The sequence below is a fragment of the Scyliorhinus torazame genome, chromosome 18 (assembly GCF_047496885.1).
Source record: "Scyliorhinus torazame isolate Kashiwa2021f chromosome 18, sScyTor2.1, whole genome shotgun sequence".
Classification (NCBI taxonomy): Eukaryota; Metazoa; Chordata; class Chondrichthyes; order Carcharhiniformes; family Scyliorhinidae; genus Scyliorhinus; species Scyliorhinus torazame.
Window position 1 is genome coordinate 35,129,259 of NC_092724.1, and position 23,819 is coordinate 35,153,077.

A 23,819-nucleotide genomic window follows, 5' to 3' on the forward strand; every position below is an offset into this window, starting at 1 on the left:
GCAACGAGATTTGTTAGGAGGGTGCTTTGGCACGTAGGCAGCCAGGACCCTTTGGATGAATGGGTGCCCCGGCTGCCTGGTCACTGTTCATTCAAGCTTGCACCATGCAACCAGCCCACAGTATCCGTATCCCGCACAGTTCTACCCGCCCCTCCTCATTGCAGCGCCAGCAGACACAGCCCTTCACCATGCCCTCGATTTGGAAGGGTGTCTTCGGCACCTTTTTGCCACTGCACTCCAGCTGGGGGTCTCGGTCCCGCGGGCAACCGTGAAGGGCCCACCCCCCCAACCCGGCAGGATGGTGGCATCATTTGCCCCGCTCCCTCCTCCCCGCTTCTCAATCCCCCACCCCCGACCCCTTCTCCCACGCCATCCCCCCTTCCCTGTACTCCTTTACACAACCCATCCTCCTTAGCCCTGTCGTCGCCCATCCCAGACCCCCCCTCCCCCAACCACATCCACCCTTCCCTACTCCCTCCACAGCCCCGCCCCAAACATGTCCACCCTTCCCCACTCCACCCCTCCCCCCCCAGCCACGTCCACCCTTCCCCACTCCCCCCCCACCCCATCCCCCCAACCACGTCCAACCTTCCCCCTCCACCCCCCCAACCACGTCACCCTTCCCCACTCCCCTCCCCTCCCCCAACCACATCCACCTTCCCTCCCCATGCCACCTCCAGCCCCCTCCCCCCCCCATGGGGGATCGCGGCAAACCCTTCATACAGACCTCCCCCAGCAACCCCCCCCACCCGCAACAGCAACAAGCAGCTCCACTCCTGCACAGATAACTGAATTGATGACAATCGCAACAACAGAAGTCTCGACAACAAGTGGTGAGTATTCAGGATCAGGTTTATCAGATGCTCCAATGTGATTGCTCTCATTTAAATTGTGTGTTTGACGACAAAAGCAGGTAAACACAGAATATGGCTATTTTATGATTTAATATCATACTAATACAGTGATGAACAAATCACAGATTTCACCTTCAGCTTTGAGTCAGCTGCAAAATGCCTGTGCCATATTTTGGGAGAATTTCTGAACAGACCAGAGTCATTTGTATGTTGATGCACATCTTTGAGTATGGTATCGCCGGTTGCTGGTTTGACTCAATTATGTCTTGATTTATTTACACGGAAACAGTAGAATCATCAACTGCATCTGCACAGACCACGTCTGCAGCATCAAACTCTGCATCAACTCCCACATCAACAAGTGCAACAGAATCAACAACTACAGGCATCTCCACTCCAGCACCAACACCTGAATCAACAACAATCGCAACACAAGGTATTACAATAAGTGGTAAATATAATTGTATATTTAACTCATTCCAATACAATTCCTTCAAATTTAATGCAGCAGTATGACTACATACTGAAATTCCATCAAAACTATTCCCATTTTTCTGTTTGCACTTACAAAAGTGCATGGGAGGATCATTTGTAAAATTTACCTGCTGCTTTGTGTCTATTGCAAATATTTGTGGGTAATTTGGATTACATTTCATTTTTAACATATCAAAAAAGTTTATATTTTAATTCACATTTCTGAATACATTTCGGGCAGCACGGTAGCCTTGTGGATAGCACAATTGCTTCACAGCGCCAGGGTCCCAGGTTCGATTCTGGCTTGGGTCACTGTCTGTGCGGAGTCTGCACATCCTCCCCGTGTCTGCGTGGGTTTCCTCCGGGTGCTCCGGTTTCCTCCCACAGTCCAAAGATGTGCAGGTTAGGTGGATTGGCCATGATAAATTCCCCTTAGTGTCCAAAATTGCCCTTAGTGGTGGGTGGGGTTACTGGGTTATGGGGATAGGGTGGCGGTGTTGACCTTGGGTAGGGTGCTCTTTCCAAGAGCCGGTGCAGACTCGATGGGCCGAATGGCCTCCTTCTGCACTGTAAATTCTATGTTCTATGTTCTAATACGGAATTCAAATTTGCTACTTTACCTCGTAAATATCATTAATTATTGTCACTTCAACAACAGAAACCTCAACCGCAAGTAGCAGCACTGCAATATCAGCCTCTTCATCAACTCCTGTGTCAACAAGTTCATCAGGAGCAACAACCACAGAAAGCTCCATTCCAACATCAACATCAACAAGCATCTTAACGTCAACACTCACTTCACCAAGCGGTTCGTATCATCGTGAAATTAATGTTCCAATCGAATTCATGAGTAAATGTTACTTGGCACTATTCCAATATTTGGTACATTTAGTGAGCTGAGTAATTTCTATTCTACCAAAGTGTTAGCAGAAGACAACACTTTCTATTCTCATTTGGATTTCTGTATATTTCCTGCCAAGTTGCCTCTTTCTCTCAGTAATGTCATTCTTCACTTCCACAGCTGAAACCTCGACTGCAGGTTCACAGAGCACCACTGCAGCAGTGAGCTCAACATCAACCCCCATGTCAACAAGTCCAGTAGCCGAAACAGCAACAAGCAGCTCCACTCCTGCACCGATAACTCAGTCTTCGACAATCACAACAACACAAGCCTCTACAACAAGTGGTGAGTATTCAGGAACACGTTTATCACATGGTCCAATATAATTACTCTCATTTTAAATCATGTGTTTGTCGACATGATGAGATAAACACAAAATATGGCAGTTTTATGGTTTAACATTATATTAATACAGGGGTGCACCAATCAGCAATTTCACCCTCTGCTTTGAGTCAGCTGCAAATGCCTGTGCCATATTTTGGGAGAATTTCTGAACAGACCAGAGTCATTTGTATGTTGATGCACATCTTTGAGTATGGTATCGCCGGTTGCTGGTTTGACTCAATTATGTCTTTATTTATAAACAGCAGAATCATCAACTGCATCTGCACTGATCACCAGTACAGCATCAAACTCTGCATCAACTCCCACATCAACAAGTGCAACAGAATCAACAACTACGGAAATATCCACTCCAGCACCAACAACTGAATCAACAACAATCGCAACACAAGGCATTGCAACAAGCGGTATGTAAATTTGCACATTTTTCTCATCCCAATATGGGGCGGGATTCTCTCAGCCCGGGGCCGGGCCTGTGAATTCCCGCGACCGGACCACACCCTCCCGACGGTGGCATGCGATCCTGCACGGAACAGAGAATCGGCGCCATTGGCGCCAGCATGGTTGGCGTGGCACCGGGCACGCCTATTCTTGGGATGGACCCAGCGGCCGTAGTTAAAACGCTGAATCCCGCTGGCGCCGACGACACCTGCTCACAGTCGGCATGAACTCTGGGTGCAAGGGTCGGGTGGCGGCATGTGGGGCGGGGGGGGGGGGGGGCTCCTGCCCCGGTGGGGGCCTCCGATGCGGCCTGGCCTGCGATCGGGGCCCATCAATCGGCGGGCCAGCCCCTCTGTCCCCTGGCCTCTTTTCCTATGCGCCGGCCCTTGTAGTCCTGGGCCATGTTGCATCCGGGCCGGCGTTGAAGGAGGCCACACTGCGCATGCACGGATCCCGCGGTGTACAGTTCGCACCGGGATCGGCAGCTGGAGTGGCGCGAACCGCTCCAGCACCGTGCTAGCCCCCTATGGGGGCTAGAATTACTCCTGGCAGTGGCCCGTTCATGCCGTCGTAAAACGCGACAGCGTTTACGACGGCGTGGACACTGCCGCGGGATGGGAGAATACCGCCCATGCTTCCTTGAAATTTTAAGCGGGAGTACGATTATACACTGAAATTCCAAATAAATATTCCCATTTCGCTGGTTACACTTTACAAAAGTCCATGGGAGGATCAATTTTAAAACTCACCTGCTGCTTTGTGTCTGTTGCAAATATCTGTGGATAATTAGGATCATGTTGCATTTTTAATAAATCCGAGAAGTTTGCCTTTTAATTCTCATTTCTGAAGACGGAATTGAAAGTTGCTAGTTTACCGCGTATATATCATTAATTATTGTCACTGCAACAGCAGAAACATCAACTGCAAGTAGCAGCGCTACAGTATCAGCCTCTTCACCAACTCCCATATCAACAGGTTCATCAGGAGCAACAACTACAGAAAGCTCCATTCCACCATCAACAAGCATCTCAACATCAACACACACTTCAACAAGTGGTGAGTATCATCGTGAAATTAATGTTCCAATCAAATTCATGTGTAAATGTTACTTGGTACTTGTTCCTATGGCAATATTTGACCTATTTAATGAACTGAGTAATTTGTATTCCATCAAAGTGTTAACAGAAGACTTTGTATTTTCATTTGGATTTCTTTGTCTTTCCCTCCAAGTTGCAGCTTTTTCTCAGTAATGTCATTCTCCACTTTCACAGCAACATCTGAAACCTCAACTGCAGGTCCACAGAGCACCACTGCAGCAGTGAGCTCAACATCAACCCCCATGTCAACAAGCCCAGTCGCAGAAACAACAGGCAGCTCCACTCCTGCACCGATAACTGAATCGACGACAATCGCAACAACACAAGCCTCTACAACAAGTGGTGAGTATTCAGGATCAGGTTTACCAGATGCTCCAATGTGATTGCTCTCATTTAAATTGTGTGTTTGACGACATAAGAAGGTAAACACAAAATATGGCAGTTTTATGGTTTAATATCATATTAATACAGGGGTGAACCAATCACAAATTTTACCTTCTGCTTCTAGTCAGCTGCAAAATGGCTGTGCCGAATTTTGAGAGAATTTGTTAACAGACCAGAGACATTTGTATGTTAATGCACATTTTTGAGTATTGGATCGACGGTTGCTGGTTTAACTCAATTATGTCTTGATTTATTTACACGGAAACAGCAGAATCATCAACTGCATCTGCAAAGACCACATCTGCAGCATCAAACTCTGCATCAACTCCCACATCAACAGCTGCAACAGGATCAACAACTACAGGCATCTCCACTCCAGCACCAACAACTGAATCAACAACAATCCCAACACAAGGCACGTTAACAAGTGGTAAATATAATTATATATTTAACTCATTCCAATACAATTCCTTCAAAGTTAATGCAGCCGTATGACTATATACTGAAATTCCAAATAACTATTCTCATTGTTCTGTTTGCACTTACAAAAGTGCATGGGAGGATCATTTGTAAAATTCACCTGCTGCTTGGTGTCTATTGCAAATATTTGTGGGTAATTTGGATTACATTTTATTTTTAACAAATCAAAGAAGTCTATATTTCAATTCACATTTCTGAATACGGAATTGAAATGTACAAGTTTACCTCTTTTATATCATTAATTATTGTCACTGCAACAATAGAAACCTCAACCGCAAGTAGCAGCCCTGCAATATCAGCCTCTTCATCAACTTTTGTATCAACAAGTTCATCAGGAGCAACAACCACAGAAAGCTCCATTCCAGCATCAACAAGCATCTCAACGTCAACACTCACTTCACCAAGCGGTTAGTGTCATTGTGAAATTAACGCTCCAATCGAATTCATGTGTAAATGTTACTTGGTACTATTCCAATATTTGGTACATTTAGTTAGCTGAGTAATTTCTATTCTACCAAAGTGTTAGCAGAAGACAACACTTTCTATTCTCATTTGGATTTCTGTATATTTCCTGCCAAGTTGCCTCTTTCTCTCAGTAATGTCATTCTTCACTTCCACAGCTGAAACCTCGACTGCAGGTTCACAGAGCACCACTGCAGCAGTGAGCTCAACATCAACCCCCATGTCAACAAGTCCAGTAGCCGAAACAGCAACAAGCAGCTCCACTCCTGCACCGATAACTCAGTCTTCGACAATCACAACAACACAAGCCTCTACAACAAGTGGTGAGTATTCAGGAACACGTTTATCACATGGTCCAATATAATTGCTCTCATTTTAAATCATGTGTTTGTCGACATGATGAGATAAACACAAAATATGGCAGTTTTATGGTTTACATTATATTAATACAGGGGTGCACCAATCAGCAATTTCACCCTCTGCTTTGAGTCAGCTGCAAATGCCTGTGCCGTATTTTGAGAGAATATGTTAACAGACCAGAGCCATTTGTATGTTAATACACATCTTTGAGTACGGTATCGCCGGTTGCTGGTTTGACTCAATTATGTCTTTATTTATTTTCACGGAAACAGCAGAATCATCAACTGCATCTGCACTGAACACCAGTGCAGCATCAAACTCTGCATCAACTCCCACATCAACAAGTGCAACAGAATCAACAACTACAGGCATCTCCACTCCAGCACCAACACCTGAAGCAACAACAATCGCAACACAAGGCATTGCAACAAGTGGTATGTAAAATTGGACATTTTTCTCATCCCAATATGAGGTGGGATTCTCTCAGCCCGGGGCCAGGCCGGTGACATGCCGCGACCGGACCACGCCCCCCCCGATGCTGGCATGCGATTCTCCGCGGAGCAGAGAATTGGTGCCGGCGTGGTTGGCGTGGCGCTGGTCGCGGGCCGCTGTACGCGGCCGCCGATTCTCGGGATGGACCAAGCGGCCGTAGTTAAAACGCTGAGTCCCGCCGGCGCCGACCACACCTTCTCGCAGCCGGCGTGAACTCTGGGTGCAAGGGTAAGGTGGCGGGCTGTTGGGGGGGGATGTAGGGGGGGCTCCGTCCCCGGGGGGGCCACTGATGCGGCCTGGCCTGCGATCGGGGCCCACCGATCGGCGGGCAGGCTTCTCTGTCCCCCGGTCTCTTTACCTCCGCGCCGGCCCCTGTAGTCCTGCACCATGTTGTGTCGGGGCCGGCGTTGAAGGATGCCACTGCGCATGCACAGATCCTGCGGCGCCCAGTTCGCGCCGGGATCGGCCGCTGGAGTGGCGCGAACCGCTCCAGCACCCTGCTAACCCCCTGTAGGGGCCAGAATTACTCTTGGCAGCGGCCCGTTCATGCCGCCGTAAAACGCGACGGTGTTTACGACAGCATGGGCACTCTGCCGCGGGAGGGGAGATTCCCGCCCATGATTCCTTGAAATTTAAAATGGGAGTATGATTATACACTGAAATTCCCCCCAAAATTTCCATTTTGCTGGTTACACTTTACAAAATGCATGGGAGGATCAATTTTAAAACTCATCTGCTGCTTTGTGCCTGTTGCAAATATCTGTGGATAATTACGATCATGTTTCATTTTTAATAAATCCTAGAAGTTTGTATTTTAATTCACATTTCTGAAGACGGAATTGAAAGTTGCTAGTTTACCTCATATATATCTTTAACTATTGTCACTGCAACAACAGAAACGTCAACTGCAAGTAGCAGCGCTACAGTATCAGCCTCTTCATCAACTCCCATATCAACAGGTTCATCAGGAGCAACAACCACAGAAAGCTCCATTCCACCATCAACAAGCATCTCAACGTCAACACTCACTTCACCAAGTGGTGAGTATCATCGTAAAATTAATGTTCCAATCTAATTCATGTGTAAATGATACTTAGTACTTGTTCCTATTCCAGTATTTGATACATTTAATGAACTGAGTAATTTCTATTCAATTAAAGTGTGAACGGAAGATAGCACTTTGTATTTTCATTTCGATTTCTGTGTATTTCCCTCCAAGTTGTCTGCTCCACAACCCAAAAGATGTGCAGAGTAGGTGATTGGCCAAGCTAAATTGCCCCTTAATCAGAAAAAAAGAATTGGGTGCATTCAATTTTTAAAAGAAAAGAAATTCAATCTAATTCATATGTAAATAATACTTGATACTTTTTGCTTAACCAATATTGATACATTTAATGAACTGAGTAATTTGTATTCTAACAACTGTTGACAGAAAAAGCAGCTTTTATTTTCATTTAGATTTCTGTGTATTTGCCTCTTCCTCTCAATAATGTCATTCTTCGCTTTCACAGCTGAAACCTCGACTACAGGTACACAGAGCACCACTGCAGCAGTGAGCTCAACATCAACTCCCATAACTCCCATGTCAACAAGTTCAGTTGCAGAAACAGCAACAAGCAGCTCCACTCCTGCACCGATAACTGAATCTTCGACAATCACAACACAAGTTTCGACAGTAAGTGGTGAGTATTCAAGAACATATTTATCGATTGCTCCATAGTAATTGCTCTCAATTTAAATCACCAGTTTACGATAAAATAAGGTAAACACGGTTTTATGGTTTACAGTCATATTAATACAGGGGGGTCGAATTAGTAATCTCACCCTCAGCTTTGAGTCTGCTTCAAAATTCCTGTGCCCTGTTCTCAGGAATTTGTGAACAGATAGAGTCATTTGTATATTAATGCACATTTTCAAGTGTAGTATTGCAAGTTGCTGGTTTGACTCGATTATGTCATTATTTGTTTTCACTGAAACAGTATCAGCACAGACCACCACTTCCGCATTGAACTCCGCATCAACTCCCACATCAACAAGTTCAACAGAATCAACAACTACAGGCATCTCCACTCCAGCGCCATTAATTGAATCAACAACAATCACGACCCAAGGCATTGCAAAAAGTGGTGAGTATAATTGTACATTTTTCTCATTCCGATCTGATTCGTTGAAATTTAAAGTGAGACATACGACTATATACTGAAATTTAAACAGGATATTCCCATTTTGCTGGTTACTCTTCAAAAGTGCATGGGAGGATTCATTGCAAAATTCACCTGCTGCTTTGTGTCTATTGCAAATATTTGTGGGTAATTTGGATGATGTTTAATTTTTAACAAATCAAAGAAGTTTGTATTTTAATTCACACTTCTGAAGACGGAATTGAAAGTTGCTAGTTAACCTCGTACATAGCATTAATTATTTTCACTGCAACAACAGAAATCTCAACCACAAGTAGCAGTGCTACAATATCAGCCTCTTCATCAACTCCTGTATCTACAAGTTCATCAGGCGTAACAACCACAGAAAGCTCCACTCCAGCATCAACAGGCATCTCAATGTCAACGCTCACTTCACCAAGTGGTGAGTATCATCGTGAAATTAATGTTCCAATCTAATTCATGTGTAAATGATCCTTGGTACTTGTTCCTATTGCATTGTTTGATACATTTAATGAACTGAGTAATTTCTATTCTATCAAAGCGTTAACAGAAGACAGCTCTTTCTATTTTAAATTGAGATTCTGGGCATTTCCCTCCAGGTTGCCTCTTTCTTTCAGTAATGTCATTCTTCACTTTCACAGCAACATCTGAAACCTCGACTGCAGGTTCACAGAGCACCACTGCAGCAGTGAGCTCAACATCAACTCCCATGTCAACAAGTCCAGTAGCCGAAACAGCAACAAGCATCTCCACTCCTGCACCGATAACTGAATCGACGACAATCGCAACAACACAAGCCTCCACAATAAGTGGTGAGTATTCAGGAACATATTTATTAGATGTTCCAATGTAATTGCTCTCAATTCAAAATGTGTTAGATGACATAATAAGTTAAAAATAAAATATAGCAGTTTTAATAGTTCAATATCATATTAATACAGGGGTGAACCAATCTGCAATTTCACCTTCTGCTTTGAGTCTGCTGAAAAATGCCTGTGCTGTATTTTGGGAGCATTTGTGAACAGACCAGAGCTGTTTGTATGTTAATACACATTTTTGAGTATGGTATCGCCGGTTGCTGGTTTGACTCGATTATGTCATTATTTATTTTCATTAAAACGGCAGAATCATCAACTGCATCTGTACAGACCACATCTGCAGCATCAAACTCTGCATCAACTCCCACATCAACAAGTGCAACAGAATCAACAAGTACAGGCATCTCCACTCCAGCACCAACAACCGAATCACCAACAATCCCAACACAAGGCACTATAACAAGTGGCAAGTATAATTTTATTGTCCCAATATAATTCCTAGACATTTAAAGCAGGCGAGTGGCTTCAGACTGAAATTCAAACAAAATATTATAATTTTGCTGGTTTCACTTACAAAAGTGCATGGGAGAATCATTTGTAAAACTCACCTGCTGCTTTGTGTCTACTGCAAATATATGTGGGTAATTTGGATGATGTTTAATTTTAAACAAATCAAAGAAGATTATATTTTAATTCACATTTCTGAATACTGAATTGAAAGTTGCTAGTTTATCTCGTACATATCATTGATAATTTTCACTGCAACAACAGAAATCTCAACCACAAGTAGCAGTGCTGCAATATCAGCCTCTTCACCAACTCCTGTATCAACAAGATCATCAGGAGCAACAACCACAGAAAGCTCCACTCCAGCATCAACAAGCAACTCAATGTCAACACTCACTTCACCAAGTGGTGAGTATCATTGTGAAATTAATGTTCCAATCTAATGTTTATTTATACCTTTGCTATTCCACTGTTTGTTACATTTCATCAAGGGAGTAATTTGTATTCCACTAAAGTGTAAACAAAAGACAGCACTTTCTATTTTCATTTAAAATTCTGTGTATTTCCCTGCAAGTTGCCACTTTCTCTCAGTAATGTCATTCTTCACTTTCACAGCAACATCTGAAACCTTGACTGCAAGCCCACAGAGCACGACTGCAGCAGTGAGTTCAACTTCAACTCCCATGTCAACAAGTCCAGTAGCCAAAACAGCAACAAGCAGCTCCACTCCTGCACCGATAACTGAATCTTCTTCAGTCACAACACAAGCTTCTACAATAAGTGGTGAGTATTCAGGAACATGTTTATCAGATGCTCCAATGTAATTGCTCTCAATTTAAATCATGGGAGCATTTGTGAACAGACCAGAGCCGTTTGTATGTTAATGCGCATTTTTGAGTATGGTGTTGCAAGTTGCTGGTTTGACTCAATTATGTCTTGATTGATTTACACTGTAATAGCAGAATCATCAACTGCATCTGCTCAGACCACCAGTGCAGCATCAAACTCAGCATCAACTCCCACATCATCAAGTGCAACAGAATCAATAACTCCAGGCATCGCCACTCCAGCAACAACAACTGAATCAACAACAATTCCTACACAAGGCATGATAACAAATGGTAAATATAATTGTACATTTTTCTGAACCTAATATGATTCCTTTAAATTTAAAGCAGACGTATGACTATATACTGTCATTCAAACATATTCACATTTTGCTGGTCACACTTACAAAATGCAAGGGAGAATCATTTGTAAAATTCACGTGCGGCTTAGTGTCTATTTCATATGATTGTGGATAATTTGGATGATGTTGCATTTTTAACAAATCACAGAAGTTTGCGTTTTAGTTCACATTTCGAATTACGGAATTCAAAGTTGCTAGTTTAACTCGTATATATCATTAATTATTTTCACTGCAACAACAGAAACCTCGAGCGGGATTCTCCCATCGGGCTGCTAAGTGCCGAAGCCGGCGTAAAAACGGGAGTGTTTTACTTCGGCGTCATCGCCCGTTCCGAGACCCGATTCTCCGGGCCACAGTGGGGTAGCACGATCCCTGCGTGAACCCGGCGCCGTGGGGTCCGCGCATGCGCAGTTGGCCTGGCGCCAACTAGTGCATGCGCAATGGCCTTCTTCCCTGCGCCGGCCCTGACGCCAAATGGCGCAGGGCTACAGGGGCCGGCGTGGAGGAAAGGAGGCCCCCCGACAGAGAGGCCGGCCCACCGATCGGTTGGCCCCGATCGCGGGCCAGGCCATTACGGAGGCCCCCCCCCAGGGTCGGCCCCCTCCCCCCCCAACAGGCCGCCCCCAGACCCTTCAATGCCGAGGTCCTGCCGGCTCAGAGGATGTTAGAACGGCATCGGCAGGTCTTGGCTTTTTGTTGACGGCCGCTCGGCCCAACCAGGCCAGAGAATCGGCGCATACCCTGACCGGCACCGCGCCGACCACGCCGGCCCCAGTGGCGCCAATACGCCGCTCTGCGGAGAATCGCGTCCCGGCATCGGGGCAGCATGGCGCAATTCGCACGGCCCCGGCGTTTCACCGACCCGGCGGGGGTCGGAGAATTCCGCCCCTCATCTGCAAGTAGACAGACCACCACTACAGCAGTGATCTTGCCATCAATGCTCATGCCAACCAGCAGCTTCACTCCTGCACTGATAGCTTAATCAAGCACAATTGCAACAGTACTAATCACTGCATCAAGTGGTGAGCTCGCCAACGCGGAGTCGAGGAGCTCATGGGAAACCTTGCACGCTACCGCACTCTGAACTTGTCCCGTTAATTCGCACCTCATGAGTTTGACCACATACTAAAACTAAGATTGACGTTTTATGGTTTAAATTCATAGAAATGTAGGGGAGAATCATTTGCTAATTTCACCTTCTGCTTTGCCTGAACTGCCACATGCCTATGTTGTATTGTTTGTGAACTTGATAACAAATAACAGCCATTTGTATATTCCATGTTGTTGCGTATGTTAAGTTGCTGGTTTGACTCGATTGTGTCATTATTTATTTTCACTGACACAGCGGAATCATCAACAGCATCTGAACCGATCACCAGTGCAGCACCGAACTCTGCCTCAACTCTCACATCAACAAGTGCAACAGAATTAACAACTACAGGCATCTCCACTCCAGCATCAACAACTCAATCAACAACAATCACAACACAAGGCATTACAATAAATGGTGAGTACATTGGTAGATATTTTTCCACTCAGATTCCTTCAAATCTAAAGGGGTGAGGGTCCAAGCACTCTTTTATCTGCTGTTCCAATGTAATCGCTCAGAAGAATGGCCACATACTAAAATTAACTCCAAGTATTACAGTTTTAATGTTTATAATAACGCAGCAGGTAATCTTTCCCTTCTGCTTTTCGCCTGCTGCCACATGCCCGTGACGTATTTTGGGGAAGTTTGTTAACAAACCAGTATATTAATGCTCATTTTGGAGTATGTTGTTGCAAGTTGTTGGTTGGACTTAAATATGCAAATTTTTGTTTTGACTGAAACAGCGGAAACCTCAACTGCTGGTGCACAGACCACTACTGCAGTAACCAGCTTCGCAGCAACTCCCACCTCAACAGGTACGCCAGGGTCAACAACCACAAGCAGCTCCAGTCCAGCATCAACAGCTGAATTCGTGACAATTGCAACTACACAAGGCATTACAACAGGTGGTAAGTAACTTAGTTCTTTTTATGTTCCAACCTTATTCCGTCGAATTTAAAACAGAATTGTGACTCACGACTGAAGCAAATGGAAAATATTGCAGTTGTTCTGGTTATAATTAGAATAATGCATGGGGGAAACATTTGCAAAATTAATCTGCTGATTTGTGTCTTTTGCAAATATTTGTGGGTGATTTGTAATATGTTCCAATTGTTAACAAATCCATAGGACCGGAGGGCAATTCAGCCCATGGAATCTGCTCTGCTATTCAATGAGATCATGACTGATTCAATATGACAATCCTCAACTTCACTTTCCCACCTTTACCCCATAACATTTGATTCCCTTACTGATTAAAAATCTGTCTATCACAGCCTTGCACATAATTAACGACCCAGCCTCTACAGCCCTAGAATCATAGAATTCCTCCAGTGCAGAAGGAGGCCGTTCGGCCCATCGGGTCTGCACCGACCCTCTGAAAGAGCACCCCCCCCCCCCCCCATGTCCCCCCCGTCCCATCCCTGCAACCCCACAAGTCCACCTAACCTACACATCTTTGTACACTAAGGAGCAATCTAGCATGGCCAACCCACGTAACTTGCACTTCTTTGGACGGTGGGAGGAAATCAGAGCACCCAGAGGAAACCCACGCAGACACAGGGAGAAAGTGCAAACTCCGCACAGACTGTCACCCAAGGCCGGAATTGAACCCGGGTCTCTGGTGCTCTGAGGCAGCAGTGTTAACAACTATGCCACCATGCTGCCCATCTGTGGTACCACAGACTCATTACCCTCTGAGAGAAGAAATTCCTCCTCATCTTTGTCTTAAATGGGTGATCCCTTACTATTATTTTGCGCCCTCTGGTCATAGAAGTTTGTTTTTTTCATTCAAATTTCTGCGTGTGGTATTCACAATTGCTAGTTTGCATGATATATGTCATTAATTATTATGTAATATTCCATAATTGTTTTGCAAAAACAGAAATCTTGAATGCCAGCAACAGCATTGTAATACCAGCCCCTGCATCAGAAGCAACAACCACAACAAGCTCTGCTCCAGCATCAACAAGCATCTCAACATCGCCACTCACTACAACAAGTGGTGAGTATCCGAGTAAACATTGATCATCCGTTTCATTTGTGTTTCTTTTTAAATCCGATGCAACATCAGATCCACATCAGGAAATTTAAGTGACGAGCTATCATACTCATACTTCCTTGCCCACCTTGTGTGAATGTTAACTGGTGTTTATTTGCTGTTTTCACATGGAAACATTTAACCAACTGAGTAATTTAGTTCCAACAAAGTGTTAACAGAACACTGCAGTTAGTATTTTAATTTAGATTTCTGTGTATCTCATTCCTAGTGGCTGGCACTGCTGCCTCACAGTGCCAGGGATCCGGGTTTGATTCCAACTTCGGGCAACTGTCTGTGTGGAGTTTGCACTTTCTCCCCGTGTCTGCGTGGGTTTCCTCCAGGTGCAACAGTTTCCTCGCACAGTCCAAAGATGTGCAGGTTTGGTGGATTGGCCATGCCAAATTGCCCTTGAGGGTGGGATTGCAGGAATAGGGTGGGGAATTGGGCCTATGTAGGGTGGTCTTTCGAAGGGTCGGTGCAGACTCGATGAGCTGAATGGCCTCCTTCTACATTGTACTGATTCTATTCTATTCTAAGTGGCCTTTTTCTCTCTGTAACACCATGTTTCGCTTTCACAGCAACATCGTCTGCAAGTGTACAGAGCATCACAGCAGCAGTGAGCTCTACATCAACAACAATGTCAACAAGTCCAGTAGCAGAAACAACAACAGGTAGCTCCAACCCTGTGTCGATAACTGAATCAACGACAATCACAACTCAAGGCTTTGCAACAAGTGGTGAGTATCAAAGCACACTTTCATCTGGTCTTTCAATGTAATTGTTCTCAATTTTAATCATGTGTTTGGCAGCACACTAAAATAAAGTCCAAGTCTTGAAGTTTTACCGATTATGTCTATAACAATGCAGAGAAATATTTGTGAATTTAACCTCTGCTTTGCTTCAGCTACAACATGCTTGTGCTGAGTTTTGGGGGATTTGTAAACAAACCAGAGACATTTGTATATTAATGTACATTTCTGAGTATAATATTGAATGTTACCGGTTTGATTCAAAGGTGCCATTATTTATTTTCGCCAAAACAGCAGAAATATTAACTGCAAGTGCACAGACCAACAACGCAGCATCGAGCTCTGCATCTACAATCATAACAGAATCAACAACTACAGGCAGCTCCAGTTCAGCATCAATAACTGAATCAACAACAATCGTATCACCACAAGGTATTACAAGTGGTGAGAATTAACCAACATTCTTATTTTCCAATCTGATGCCTTGAAATTTAAAGCATTTCATTATGATTCTTTTCAATCCAGCGCAGTATTTCAACCAAATCAGGAAATAGCCTCAAGATATCGTACTCCTACCTCACCACTCATTATAATGCAGCAGAGAATCATGTGCAAATGTCTCTTGGCGCTGCTTTGTTGCTTTTTCAAAGATATATTTAGCTGACTAAATAATTTGTGTTCTTACAAAATGTTAACATTTAACATGTAAGTTTGCATTTGAATCTCTGTTTTTGATTCGAGTTCACCTGTTTGTCGTGGTGATGACAATAATTCTTTTCTCAGCAACATCTGAAACCTCGACTGCAAGTGCACAGACCACCTCCGCAGCAGTGAGCTCAACATCAACTACCACATCATCAAATCCAACAGCACAAACAATGACAAGCAACTCCACTCCAACATTGACAGCCGGATCAACGGCAATCGCGACTGCGCAAGCTATTACAAATGGTGATTATCCGAGTAAAATTTTACCTGTTACTCCAATGTAATTGCTTCCCATTTAAACCAGGATTATAACTACACACTGAAATGAGCTTCATTTGTTTTCCTGTTCCTTTCTAATGTCTATAATAATGTCAGGTTGGCATTTATTATGGTAGGCCTTCCCCAAAGGAGGCAGTGCGGTGCTCCTGCTGGCTCTCCAGCTGGCAGGCAACCCCTCCCACCCCAACATGCCTTCAATGTGAATATTCAATTCTGAATGTTTTCAATCCAAAACCGGATTAGAAACATATCACAAAATAGGATCACATGGTACATCATCACCTGCAATAATGCTGGGGCGGGCCATGTGGAAATATCAAGTGTAACTTTCTTGCCGTTTCAAGATGAACACATTTATCCTACTGAGGTTTTTGAGTATTACCAAAGTGATGGAAAAACATAGAAAATCACATTTTAATACAGATTTCTCAGCTTGATGTTCAGAATTTTTGGTTAGCCTCATTATGCTTTTAACTACCTTCACAGCAGCAAATGGAACCTTGTTGGCAAGCACACAGACCAGTACTGCAGGACCAACTTCCACATCAACTTTCGCATCAACAACAGGAGCAATAATAACAAGCAACTTTGCTCTAGCATCTACAGCTGAATCAGTGACAATCACAACTACACAATTCATTACAAGTGGTGAGTCTCCTACTACATTTGTTATCAGCAATTCAACTCTGATTCCTTACATTTAATGCAAGATTATGAATATGTAATGCAATAATAATCTTTTAGTTTTATTGATACAAATACAATCATGCATTTGCAGCACCCGAGGAACACATGACTATACAACGCGACATGTGTTGTATAAGGGGCCTCAGCAGGAAAACCGTGGCAGAGGCTACAAATAGCCCCATATTGTACACTGGGAACTCTCCTCACCGGACCACCCCAGTGTAGTGAGAGAATGTGGGGGCAGGATTCTCTAATCCCGCAGCAGAGTGTCCACGCTGTCGTAAATGCCGTCGCGTTTTACAACGGCGTGAACGGGCAGCTGCCAGGCCTAATTCTGGCCCCTACAGGGGACCAGCACAGTGCTGGAGCGGTTCACGCTGCTCCAGCTGCTGATCCCAGCGTGAACTGGGCACCGTCGGGGCCGGCAGGTTGAAGGAGGCCACTGTGCATGCGCGCGTTGGCGCCGGCGCCACTGCACATGTGCATGTTGGCGCCTGCGCCACTGCACATGCGCAGTGGCACCGGCGCAAACCCGCGCATGCACAGTGGCCTCCTTCAACCTGCCGGCCCCGACGCAGCATGCCACAGGACTACAGGGGCCGGCGCGTAGGAATGGAGGCCCCCAGCCAGAGAGGCCGGCCCGCCGATCGGTGAGCCCCAATCGCGGGCCAGATACATAGGAGGCCCCCCCCCCGGGGTCGGACTCCCCCTTCACCCCCCCCACAGCCCGCCACCCAACCCTTCAACGCCGGGGTCCTGCCAGCTCAGAGCAGGTTAGAACGGTGCCAGCGGAAATCGTTTTTTTTCTGACTGCCATTCGGCCGATGCGGGCTGGAGAATCGGCGGGCCGGCCGCATAGAGCGGCCCGCGATCAGCGCCGCGCCAACCACACTGGCGCCAATGGTGCCGATTCTCCGCTCTGCGGAGAATCGCATGCCGGCGTTTGGGCGGCGTGGCCCGCTTGCGATGATTCTCTCGGCCCTGCCCAGAACTGGGAGAATCCCGCCCAGGATGCCCTTTTTAAATGGAGTCCTGATCTCCGAGGTCCCAAAAGCGACCCCTGACCGCCCCCCCCCCCCCCAAGCCCGAATGCACTATGGGAGGGTCCCTGGCCCCCGCCCCTCGCCCCCCCCCTACACTGTTGGTTAGGATAAATCACGTGAGACATCCAGAACGTTGCGAGACGTCTCTCACGAGGTTCAATGGCCTCGTCACGACACCAAGTTGGGCGCGATGAGAGCATTAAATCACATCCATGATCATTGAAATTGTTCTTTCTTTGAGTCGGCTACAATTCTGCAGGAGAGAAACATGTGGCATAACATTTGTTGTTGTTGCAACATTATCTTATTAAGATAAGCATTATGGCTAAACATTAACATCACAGATTACCTTGAATGCACAAATCATACTACCTGTTAGAAATGTGCTGTTTGGATTGCTAACATCAACTACTTTAATAGTTAGTTGATGGGGCAGCTATTGGGCAGTGGTTCTATAGAGGCACCCACCCAGCATATCTGGTATGATTTTAGTAGCTGTTGGTCTGTGACAGAGAACCTGAGGTCTGGAGAATAGTGCTGCCACACTCTGTAAACATGCTCCCAAGCCAAATACCATCCAATCAGTTCTTTGTGGTGCTGGTTTGTAGCTCAGATTAGCACACTTGCATATCTAGCAGGATTTCAGTGCAGCCTAGGTTGAAGTCAGGACATGCTGATCGGTACACAGTATCAGAAACACACCCTTACTCCCCCTGATAAATCCATCCCTATCCCCCTCCCTGAGTTTACTGTGTCTGAATTTCGCTGAGCTGGAGTGTGCTTCACTCCAGTGCATTGTGCCAACATCAAAATTATACCACACACTCACCTAATGCACCAGTACCCTTGCTTTAGATAACAAACAACAACAAATCCAAGGTGAAAATGATTGTTAACCTAATGGAGGAGGCTGAGGTTGTGCTAAGCAACACAATGATGATACAACATGGAGTGATGTCCAGGAGTCATCTTGGCAATAAATATCACTAAATCCTGGATAACATCATATGAAATCTATCAACAAAGTAAAGATTATTCCAGGAACACGGGTGTAATAGTCTAAATGTTCTATTTTGTGCAACAGAATCATCGTCAAGTCCTACACCATCAGCAACAGAAACTCCGACATTGATTCAAACCTCCATAAATACCCCTGCTACAGGCACAGTCACATTCATGACCTCCAGTGAAGCGTCCACCACAAGAACAACCAGACTTCTGACAGGTACAGACAAAAATATTTGAGGGATAATTAATAAAAACATTGATTACCATTTATGTGTGTACAGAAATTCTGTCAAATCTCTTGATCTTTAGGCTTTAAAGGTATATTTATCTACTATCATTTTAAATGCACACTGAAATATCCCTGATGTTTGCTCATATAGAGAGATGGGGATTGATGTGTTCCCTAGGAAGACCAAGTGCATCTAGTTGATGGAATGCATTTAGTGCCGAATGAACCTGGAGCATTTTGGGGTTGGTCCTCATTTGCACTCGGTCAGTTAGCTGGGGGAGCAGTCGGCCAACCCATCTACTCTAGGCAGTCTCAATATCGTATGATCCAGTCATCCTCTGAGCTGGGTGTGTATAAGGGTCTTTACCTTAGCAGAGGTAGCCAATGCGGCAAAGGCACTTGCTGGTTTTGTAGATCCTGGAGGGGACAGAAATGTATCTCCAATCATGTCATTTCCAGGGCATTTAGAAGGCAGGATCTCTATGGGCATATGCTCCAAGTAATCCAGTTTCTGATATTCAGCGTACCTAAGAGGCCTTGCAGAAAGATCTCTCTTAATATGTTGTCATCCTTATTTGGATGGATCTAAGTGCTTTAATCCCATTTTGCTTTACTCTTCTTTATATTACAGTTGAACCCCCTATTGTGCCTGTAACTAACAATCCAGTTCAAGAAACTCAAACAGAAAATGTCAACGTAACCTTCACTGTGCTCTTACTTCCATTCAATTCAAATCTACAAAATCTCACTTCCCCATCGTACTTGAACAATTCGAGCAACATTCTTGACGAGGTAATCATGATATATCTAACTGAATAGGAACAAAAATGTTACATTTCATTGCACTTCTTGTCATAAAATGTTGCACTTTAATCTTCTGCAGCTCAATAAACTCTATACCAACAGCAAAGTAAATTCAACATTCTTAAAATGCCGATCTGTCTCTTTCAGGTAAGAAATTAGATCTTACAATGGATTCCCTAGTTAAAATTAATGCACAATGTATATCAACTTCAATTGACTTGTACTTTGTTCCATTACATAAAAAAATCTAATTACATAAATAAAGCCCTGTTGATGTATGCTGTTGAGGTAATTCCTTAACCGCATTGTTGTAACCCCCAAATATTCTCGCCGTGTCTGCGTGGGTTTCCTCCGGGTGCGCCGGTTTCCTCCCACAAGTCCCAAAAGACGTGCTTGTTAGATAAATTAGATATTATAAATTCTCCCTCAGTGTACCCGAGCAGGCGCTGGAGTGCGACGACTAGGGGATTTTCACAGTAACTTCATTGCAGTGTTAGCGTAAGCCCACTTGTGACACTAATAAAGATTAGAATTATCCAAACTTCTCACCTTTCCTTTCACTCATTCATTGGATGTGGGCATCATTGACATTGAGTTCTGGAGTAAACGTCCTGTCATCGAACAACCTTAACTTGAAATGTACAGAATTGTGTGTAATACTGGGTGAATGGCATGCAGTCTAATCCAAGAAAGAAAAAGCGGTATCCACACAGTTGATTTGAGAAATCAGGGGCGTCATTCTCCGACCCCCCGCCGGGTCGGAGAATGGCCGTTGGCCGCCGTGAATCACACCCCTGCCCCCGCCTAAGTCTCCCGTACCGGAGATTGGGCGGGGGTGGGAATCGGGCCGCGCCGGTTGGCGGGACCCCCCGCTCAATTCTCCGGCCCAGATGGGCCGAAGTCCCGCCCAGAAATTGCCTGTCCCGCCGGCGTAAATTAAACCTGGTATTTACCAGCGGGACCAGGCGGCGTGGGCGGGCTCCGGGGTCCTGGGGGGGGGGGGGGGCGTGGGGCGATCTGACCCCAGGGGGTGCCCCCACGGTGGCCTGGCCCGCGATCGGGGCCCACCGATCCGCGGGCGGGCCTGTGCCCTGGGGGCACTCTTTCCCTTCCGCCTCCGCCACAGCCTCCACCATGGCGGAGGCGGAAGAGACTCTCCCCACTGCGCATGCGCGGGAAACTTTCAGCGGCCGCTGACGCTCCCGCGCATGCGCCGGGAAACTGTCAGCGGCCGCTGACGCTCCCGCGCATGCGCCGCATTTCCGCACCAGCTGGCGGGGCAACAAACGCCATTTCCGCCAGCTGGCGGGGCGGAAATCCCTCCGGCGCCGGCCTAGCCCCTCAATGTTGGGGCTCGGCCCCCAAAGATGCGGAGCATTCCGCACCTTTGGGCCGGCGCGATGCCCGTCTGATTGGCGCCGTTTTTGGCGCCAGTCGGCGGACATCGCGCCGTTGGGGGAGAATTTCGCCCCAGTTCTTCAATCAGGTTAAATTAATGTCACCAGATGTTCAGTATTATGTTAATGGTGCGGGAACAGGTTACTAAGTTGGATGATCAACCATGATCATAATGAATGGCAGAGCAAACTCAAAGGGCCAAATGGCTACTCCTGAACCTACTTTCTATGTTTCTATTTTACAACAAATTAACCACCTGCTATTTGTATATGACAGACCTTCAAGTGATGGTAACAGTACAGTTGAAGCATTCTGTGATTTCACAAAGAGTGCTAGTGCCCAGCAAGTTGATAGAGCTCTACTTTATCGTGAATTTCAAAACAACACAAATGGCATCACAACCTTGGGATCATATTCACTGGACAGCAACAGCCTCTTTGTGAATGGTATATATTCACTTCCATTAAAAAAATTATTTTTCTATACACTGTAACCTTTATTTTACAGGCATTTGCCAGTTCCACTATGATCCTGCCACTATCTTTCAAACAAGTGTTTCTCTGTCACACTGTGTTCACTGCTAGTTGCCAGCCATTCGTGGACTACTCCCTTTCACATTCCGGAGGCGGGATTTTCCCGAATCGGTGTGATGGTCCGACACCGGCATAAAAAACGGCGCAAACCACTCCGGCGTAGGGCCGACCAGAAGTAGCGGAATTCTCCGCACTTCCGGGGGCTAGGCCGACGCCGGAGGGGTTGGCGCCATGCCGGCCAGTGGCGAAGGGACTGCGCGGGTTAGCGCATATACAGAACCGCCGGCGTGCTTCAGCGCATGCGCAGACCGGCCGGCGTATTCTGCCGCATGCGCAGGAGGGTGTCTTCTCTGCGCCGGCCCCTGTAGGGCTCAGTCATGGCCGGGGAGGGAGAAGACATCCTCCTGCGCATGCGCCAGAATACGCCGGCCAGTCTGCGCATGCGCTGAACCACGCCGGCGGTTCTGTATATGCGCTAACTCACGCATTCCTTTTGGCGCCCCCACGGCACAGGCTCGCCCGCAGATCGGTGGGGCCCGATCGCAGGCCAGGCCACCTTGGCCCCCCCCCCCCCCCAGGGGCGGATCCTCCCGCACCCCCCCGAGGACCGCACCAGCCAACGTACCTGCCAGGTCCCGCCATGTGGGACCATGTCCAATCCACGCCAGTGGGACTGGCCAGAAACTGACGGTCGCTTGGCCCATCGGGACCCGGAGAATTGCCGGGGGGGGAGGGGGGGTGGGGTGGGGGGGGCACTACCAACCGACCGGTGTGGCGTGATCCCCGCTCCCACCCAAAATCCGGCGCCGGAGAATACGGCAGTTGGTGTCAGAGTGGTGGGGCGGGATTCACGTTCCCCCCCCGGGGATTCTCTAACCCGGCAGGGGGTCAGAGAATCCTGCTCCTAAGCTTCTGACTTACTCCTGCTGCAGTGATTTCTCTTGCTTTTATTCTGCTGGCTCTTGTTCATTCATCCCTGGATGGCTACCTCTCTTGCGGCCCTGATCTCCAGCCTCACATCCCTGACCTGCTGACTAATGTTCACTCCTGGTCTGTTGATTTATCTTTCCCAACGGATTCTTCCTCATTTATCCCTCATCTTATGGCTCCTGCTCAACACCATTTTATTGAAACTTTCATTTTTAATAAGAATCCTACTCATTTGACTCCATTTTAACATTCTAAAATCTTCAATTTCTGATTAAATGTGGAACATCTTATGTGATTACTTATATGCTACACTGGTAACAGCACTTATTTCAAACTCGTAATTAATTCTAGATGATCATAATGTTTTTGAATAAGCTTAAGTCATCTTTTCCTAATATATTTGTTTTGCAGATTATCATGAATCAGTTGTTTTAACAAGTAAGTATAATAGTTGATCTCTCAAATCAGTTAATACTGTTCTTTCATATTTAAATATTGTTGGGGCAGTTGCAACTGGTTCTCCTGCTGTGGATCATGCCAAAACCCCAACAAATAAATTTAGCCCACAGAGTCATTATGGCACACATTCTGCCATCAATACACGCCAGCTCCCTGTAGAAAAATCCAGGGGGCGATTCGCCGATATTGAGACCAAGTGTTCGCGCCGTCACGAATGCCGTTGCGTTTCACGACGGCGCAAACAGGGCCTGTACATGACCTATTCTGGCCCCATAGGGGGCCAGCACGGCGCTGGCGCGGTTCACGCCGGCACCCCGCCAACCCGTGCATGCGCAGTTGGGAATCCAATCCTGCGCATGCGCAGTTGGGCCGTGTCATCCTGCGCATGCGCGGGGAACGTTTTACGCATGCCGGCCCCTCACCAACATGGAGCCGGTGTTCTGGGGCCACGCGCGGAAGGAGGTAGGCCCGGGGGGGGGAGAGGCCGGCTCGCCGATCGGTGGGCCCCAATCGCGGGCCAGACCCCATCGGAGGCCATCCCGGTGAAGGAGCCCCCCTCCCCCTCCCCCCACAGGCCCGCAGAGTTCCAGCTGGCAGCGACCAGGGGTGGACGGCGCCGGGGGGAACCTTTCATGTCGTAGCGGCCGCTCGGCCCATCCGGCCGGAGAATCGCCGCTCGCCGGTTCTCCGAGCGGCCCGGTGCGAATCGCGCACCGCTGGTTTCCGGTGGGTGGGGGGGTGGGAGAATCGTGTGCGGGGGGTGGGGCGGCGTGGCGCGATTCGCGCGGTGCCCCGGGGGGGAGAATAGCGTCCCCAATGTGTTGCATTCATCGTGCAACTTTATTTCCTGCAAGTGCATATCTGGGGCATGATTCTCTGTTTGGGAGACTGTCTTCTCCCG

General features: G+C 46.6%; 1 protein-coding gene across 16 annotated transcripts in view; it reads left to right on the forward strand.

Moving 5' to 3' along the window:
* The window catches only part of LOC140395110 (uncharacterized), an 86,186-nt gene that overhangs the window by 21,277 nt on the left and 41,090 nt on the right, over positions 1-23,819 (forward strand). For 5 of the 16 annotated variants that reach the window (XM_072482542.1, XM_072482548.1, XM_072482552.1 and 2 more), the window contains exons 17-47: positions 1,144-1,290; positions 1,987-2,136; positions 2,350-2,514; positions 2,817-2,978; positions 3,922-4,068; positions 4,284-4,451; positions 4,762-4,923; positions 5,237-5,380; positions 5,594-5,758; positions 6,068-6,229; positions 7,184-7,327; positions 7,799-7,969; positions 8,267-8,413; positions 8,727-8,870; positions 9,091-9,261; positions 9,575-9,733; positions 10,039-10,182; positions 10,390-10,557; positions 10,734-10,895; positions 12,309-12,470; positions 12,797-12,961; positions 13,936-14,055; positions 14,670-14,828; positions 15,135-15,284; positions 15,624-15,791; positions 16,314-16,475; positions 18,642-18,782; positions 19,426-19,586; positions 19,678-19,745; positions 21,273-21,442; positions 22,871-22,897. In XM_072482542.1, the coding sequence (XP_072338643.1) occupies positions 1,144-1,290; positions 1,987-2,136; positions 2,350-2,514; positions 2,817-2,978; positions 3,922-4,068; positions 4,284-4,451; positions 4,762-4,923; positions 5,237-5,380; positions 5,594-5,758; positions 6,068-6,229; positions 7,184-7,327; positions 7,799-7,969; positions 8,267-8,413; positions 8,727-8,870; positions 9,091-9,261; positions 9,575-9,733; positions 10,039-10,182; positions 10,390-10,557; positions 10,734-10,895; positions 12,309-12,470; positions 12,797-12,961; positions 13,936-14,055; positions 14,670-14,828; positions 15,135-15,284; positions 15,624-15,791; positions 16,314-16,475; positions 18,642-18,782; positions 19,426-19,586; positions 19,678-19,745; positions 21,273-21,442; positions 22,871-22,897 (4,635 nt within the window). The remainder of the gene's footprint in view (positions 1-1,143; positions 1,291-1,986; positions 2,137-2,349; positions 2,515-2,816; positions 2,979-3,921; positions 4,069-4,283; positions 4,452-4,761; positions 4,924-5,236; positions 5,381-5,593; positions 5,759-6,067; positions 6,230-7,183; positions 7,328-7,798; positions 7,970-8,266; positions 8,414-8,726; positions 8,871-9,090; positions 9,262-9,574; positions 9,734-10,038; positions 10,183-10,389; positions 10,558-10,733; positions 10,896-12,308; positions 12,471-12,796; positions 12,962-13,935; positions 14,056-14,669; positions 14,829-15,134; positions 15,285-15,623; positions 15,792-16,313; positions 16,476-18,641; positions 18,783-19,425; positions 19,587-19,677; positions 19,746-21,272; positions 21,443-22,870; positions 22,898-23,819) is intronic. The other 11 variants (XM_072482554.1, XM_072482555.1, XM_072482551.1 and 8 more) reach the window with 11 other exon arrangements.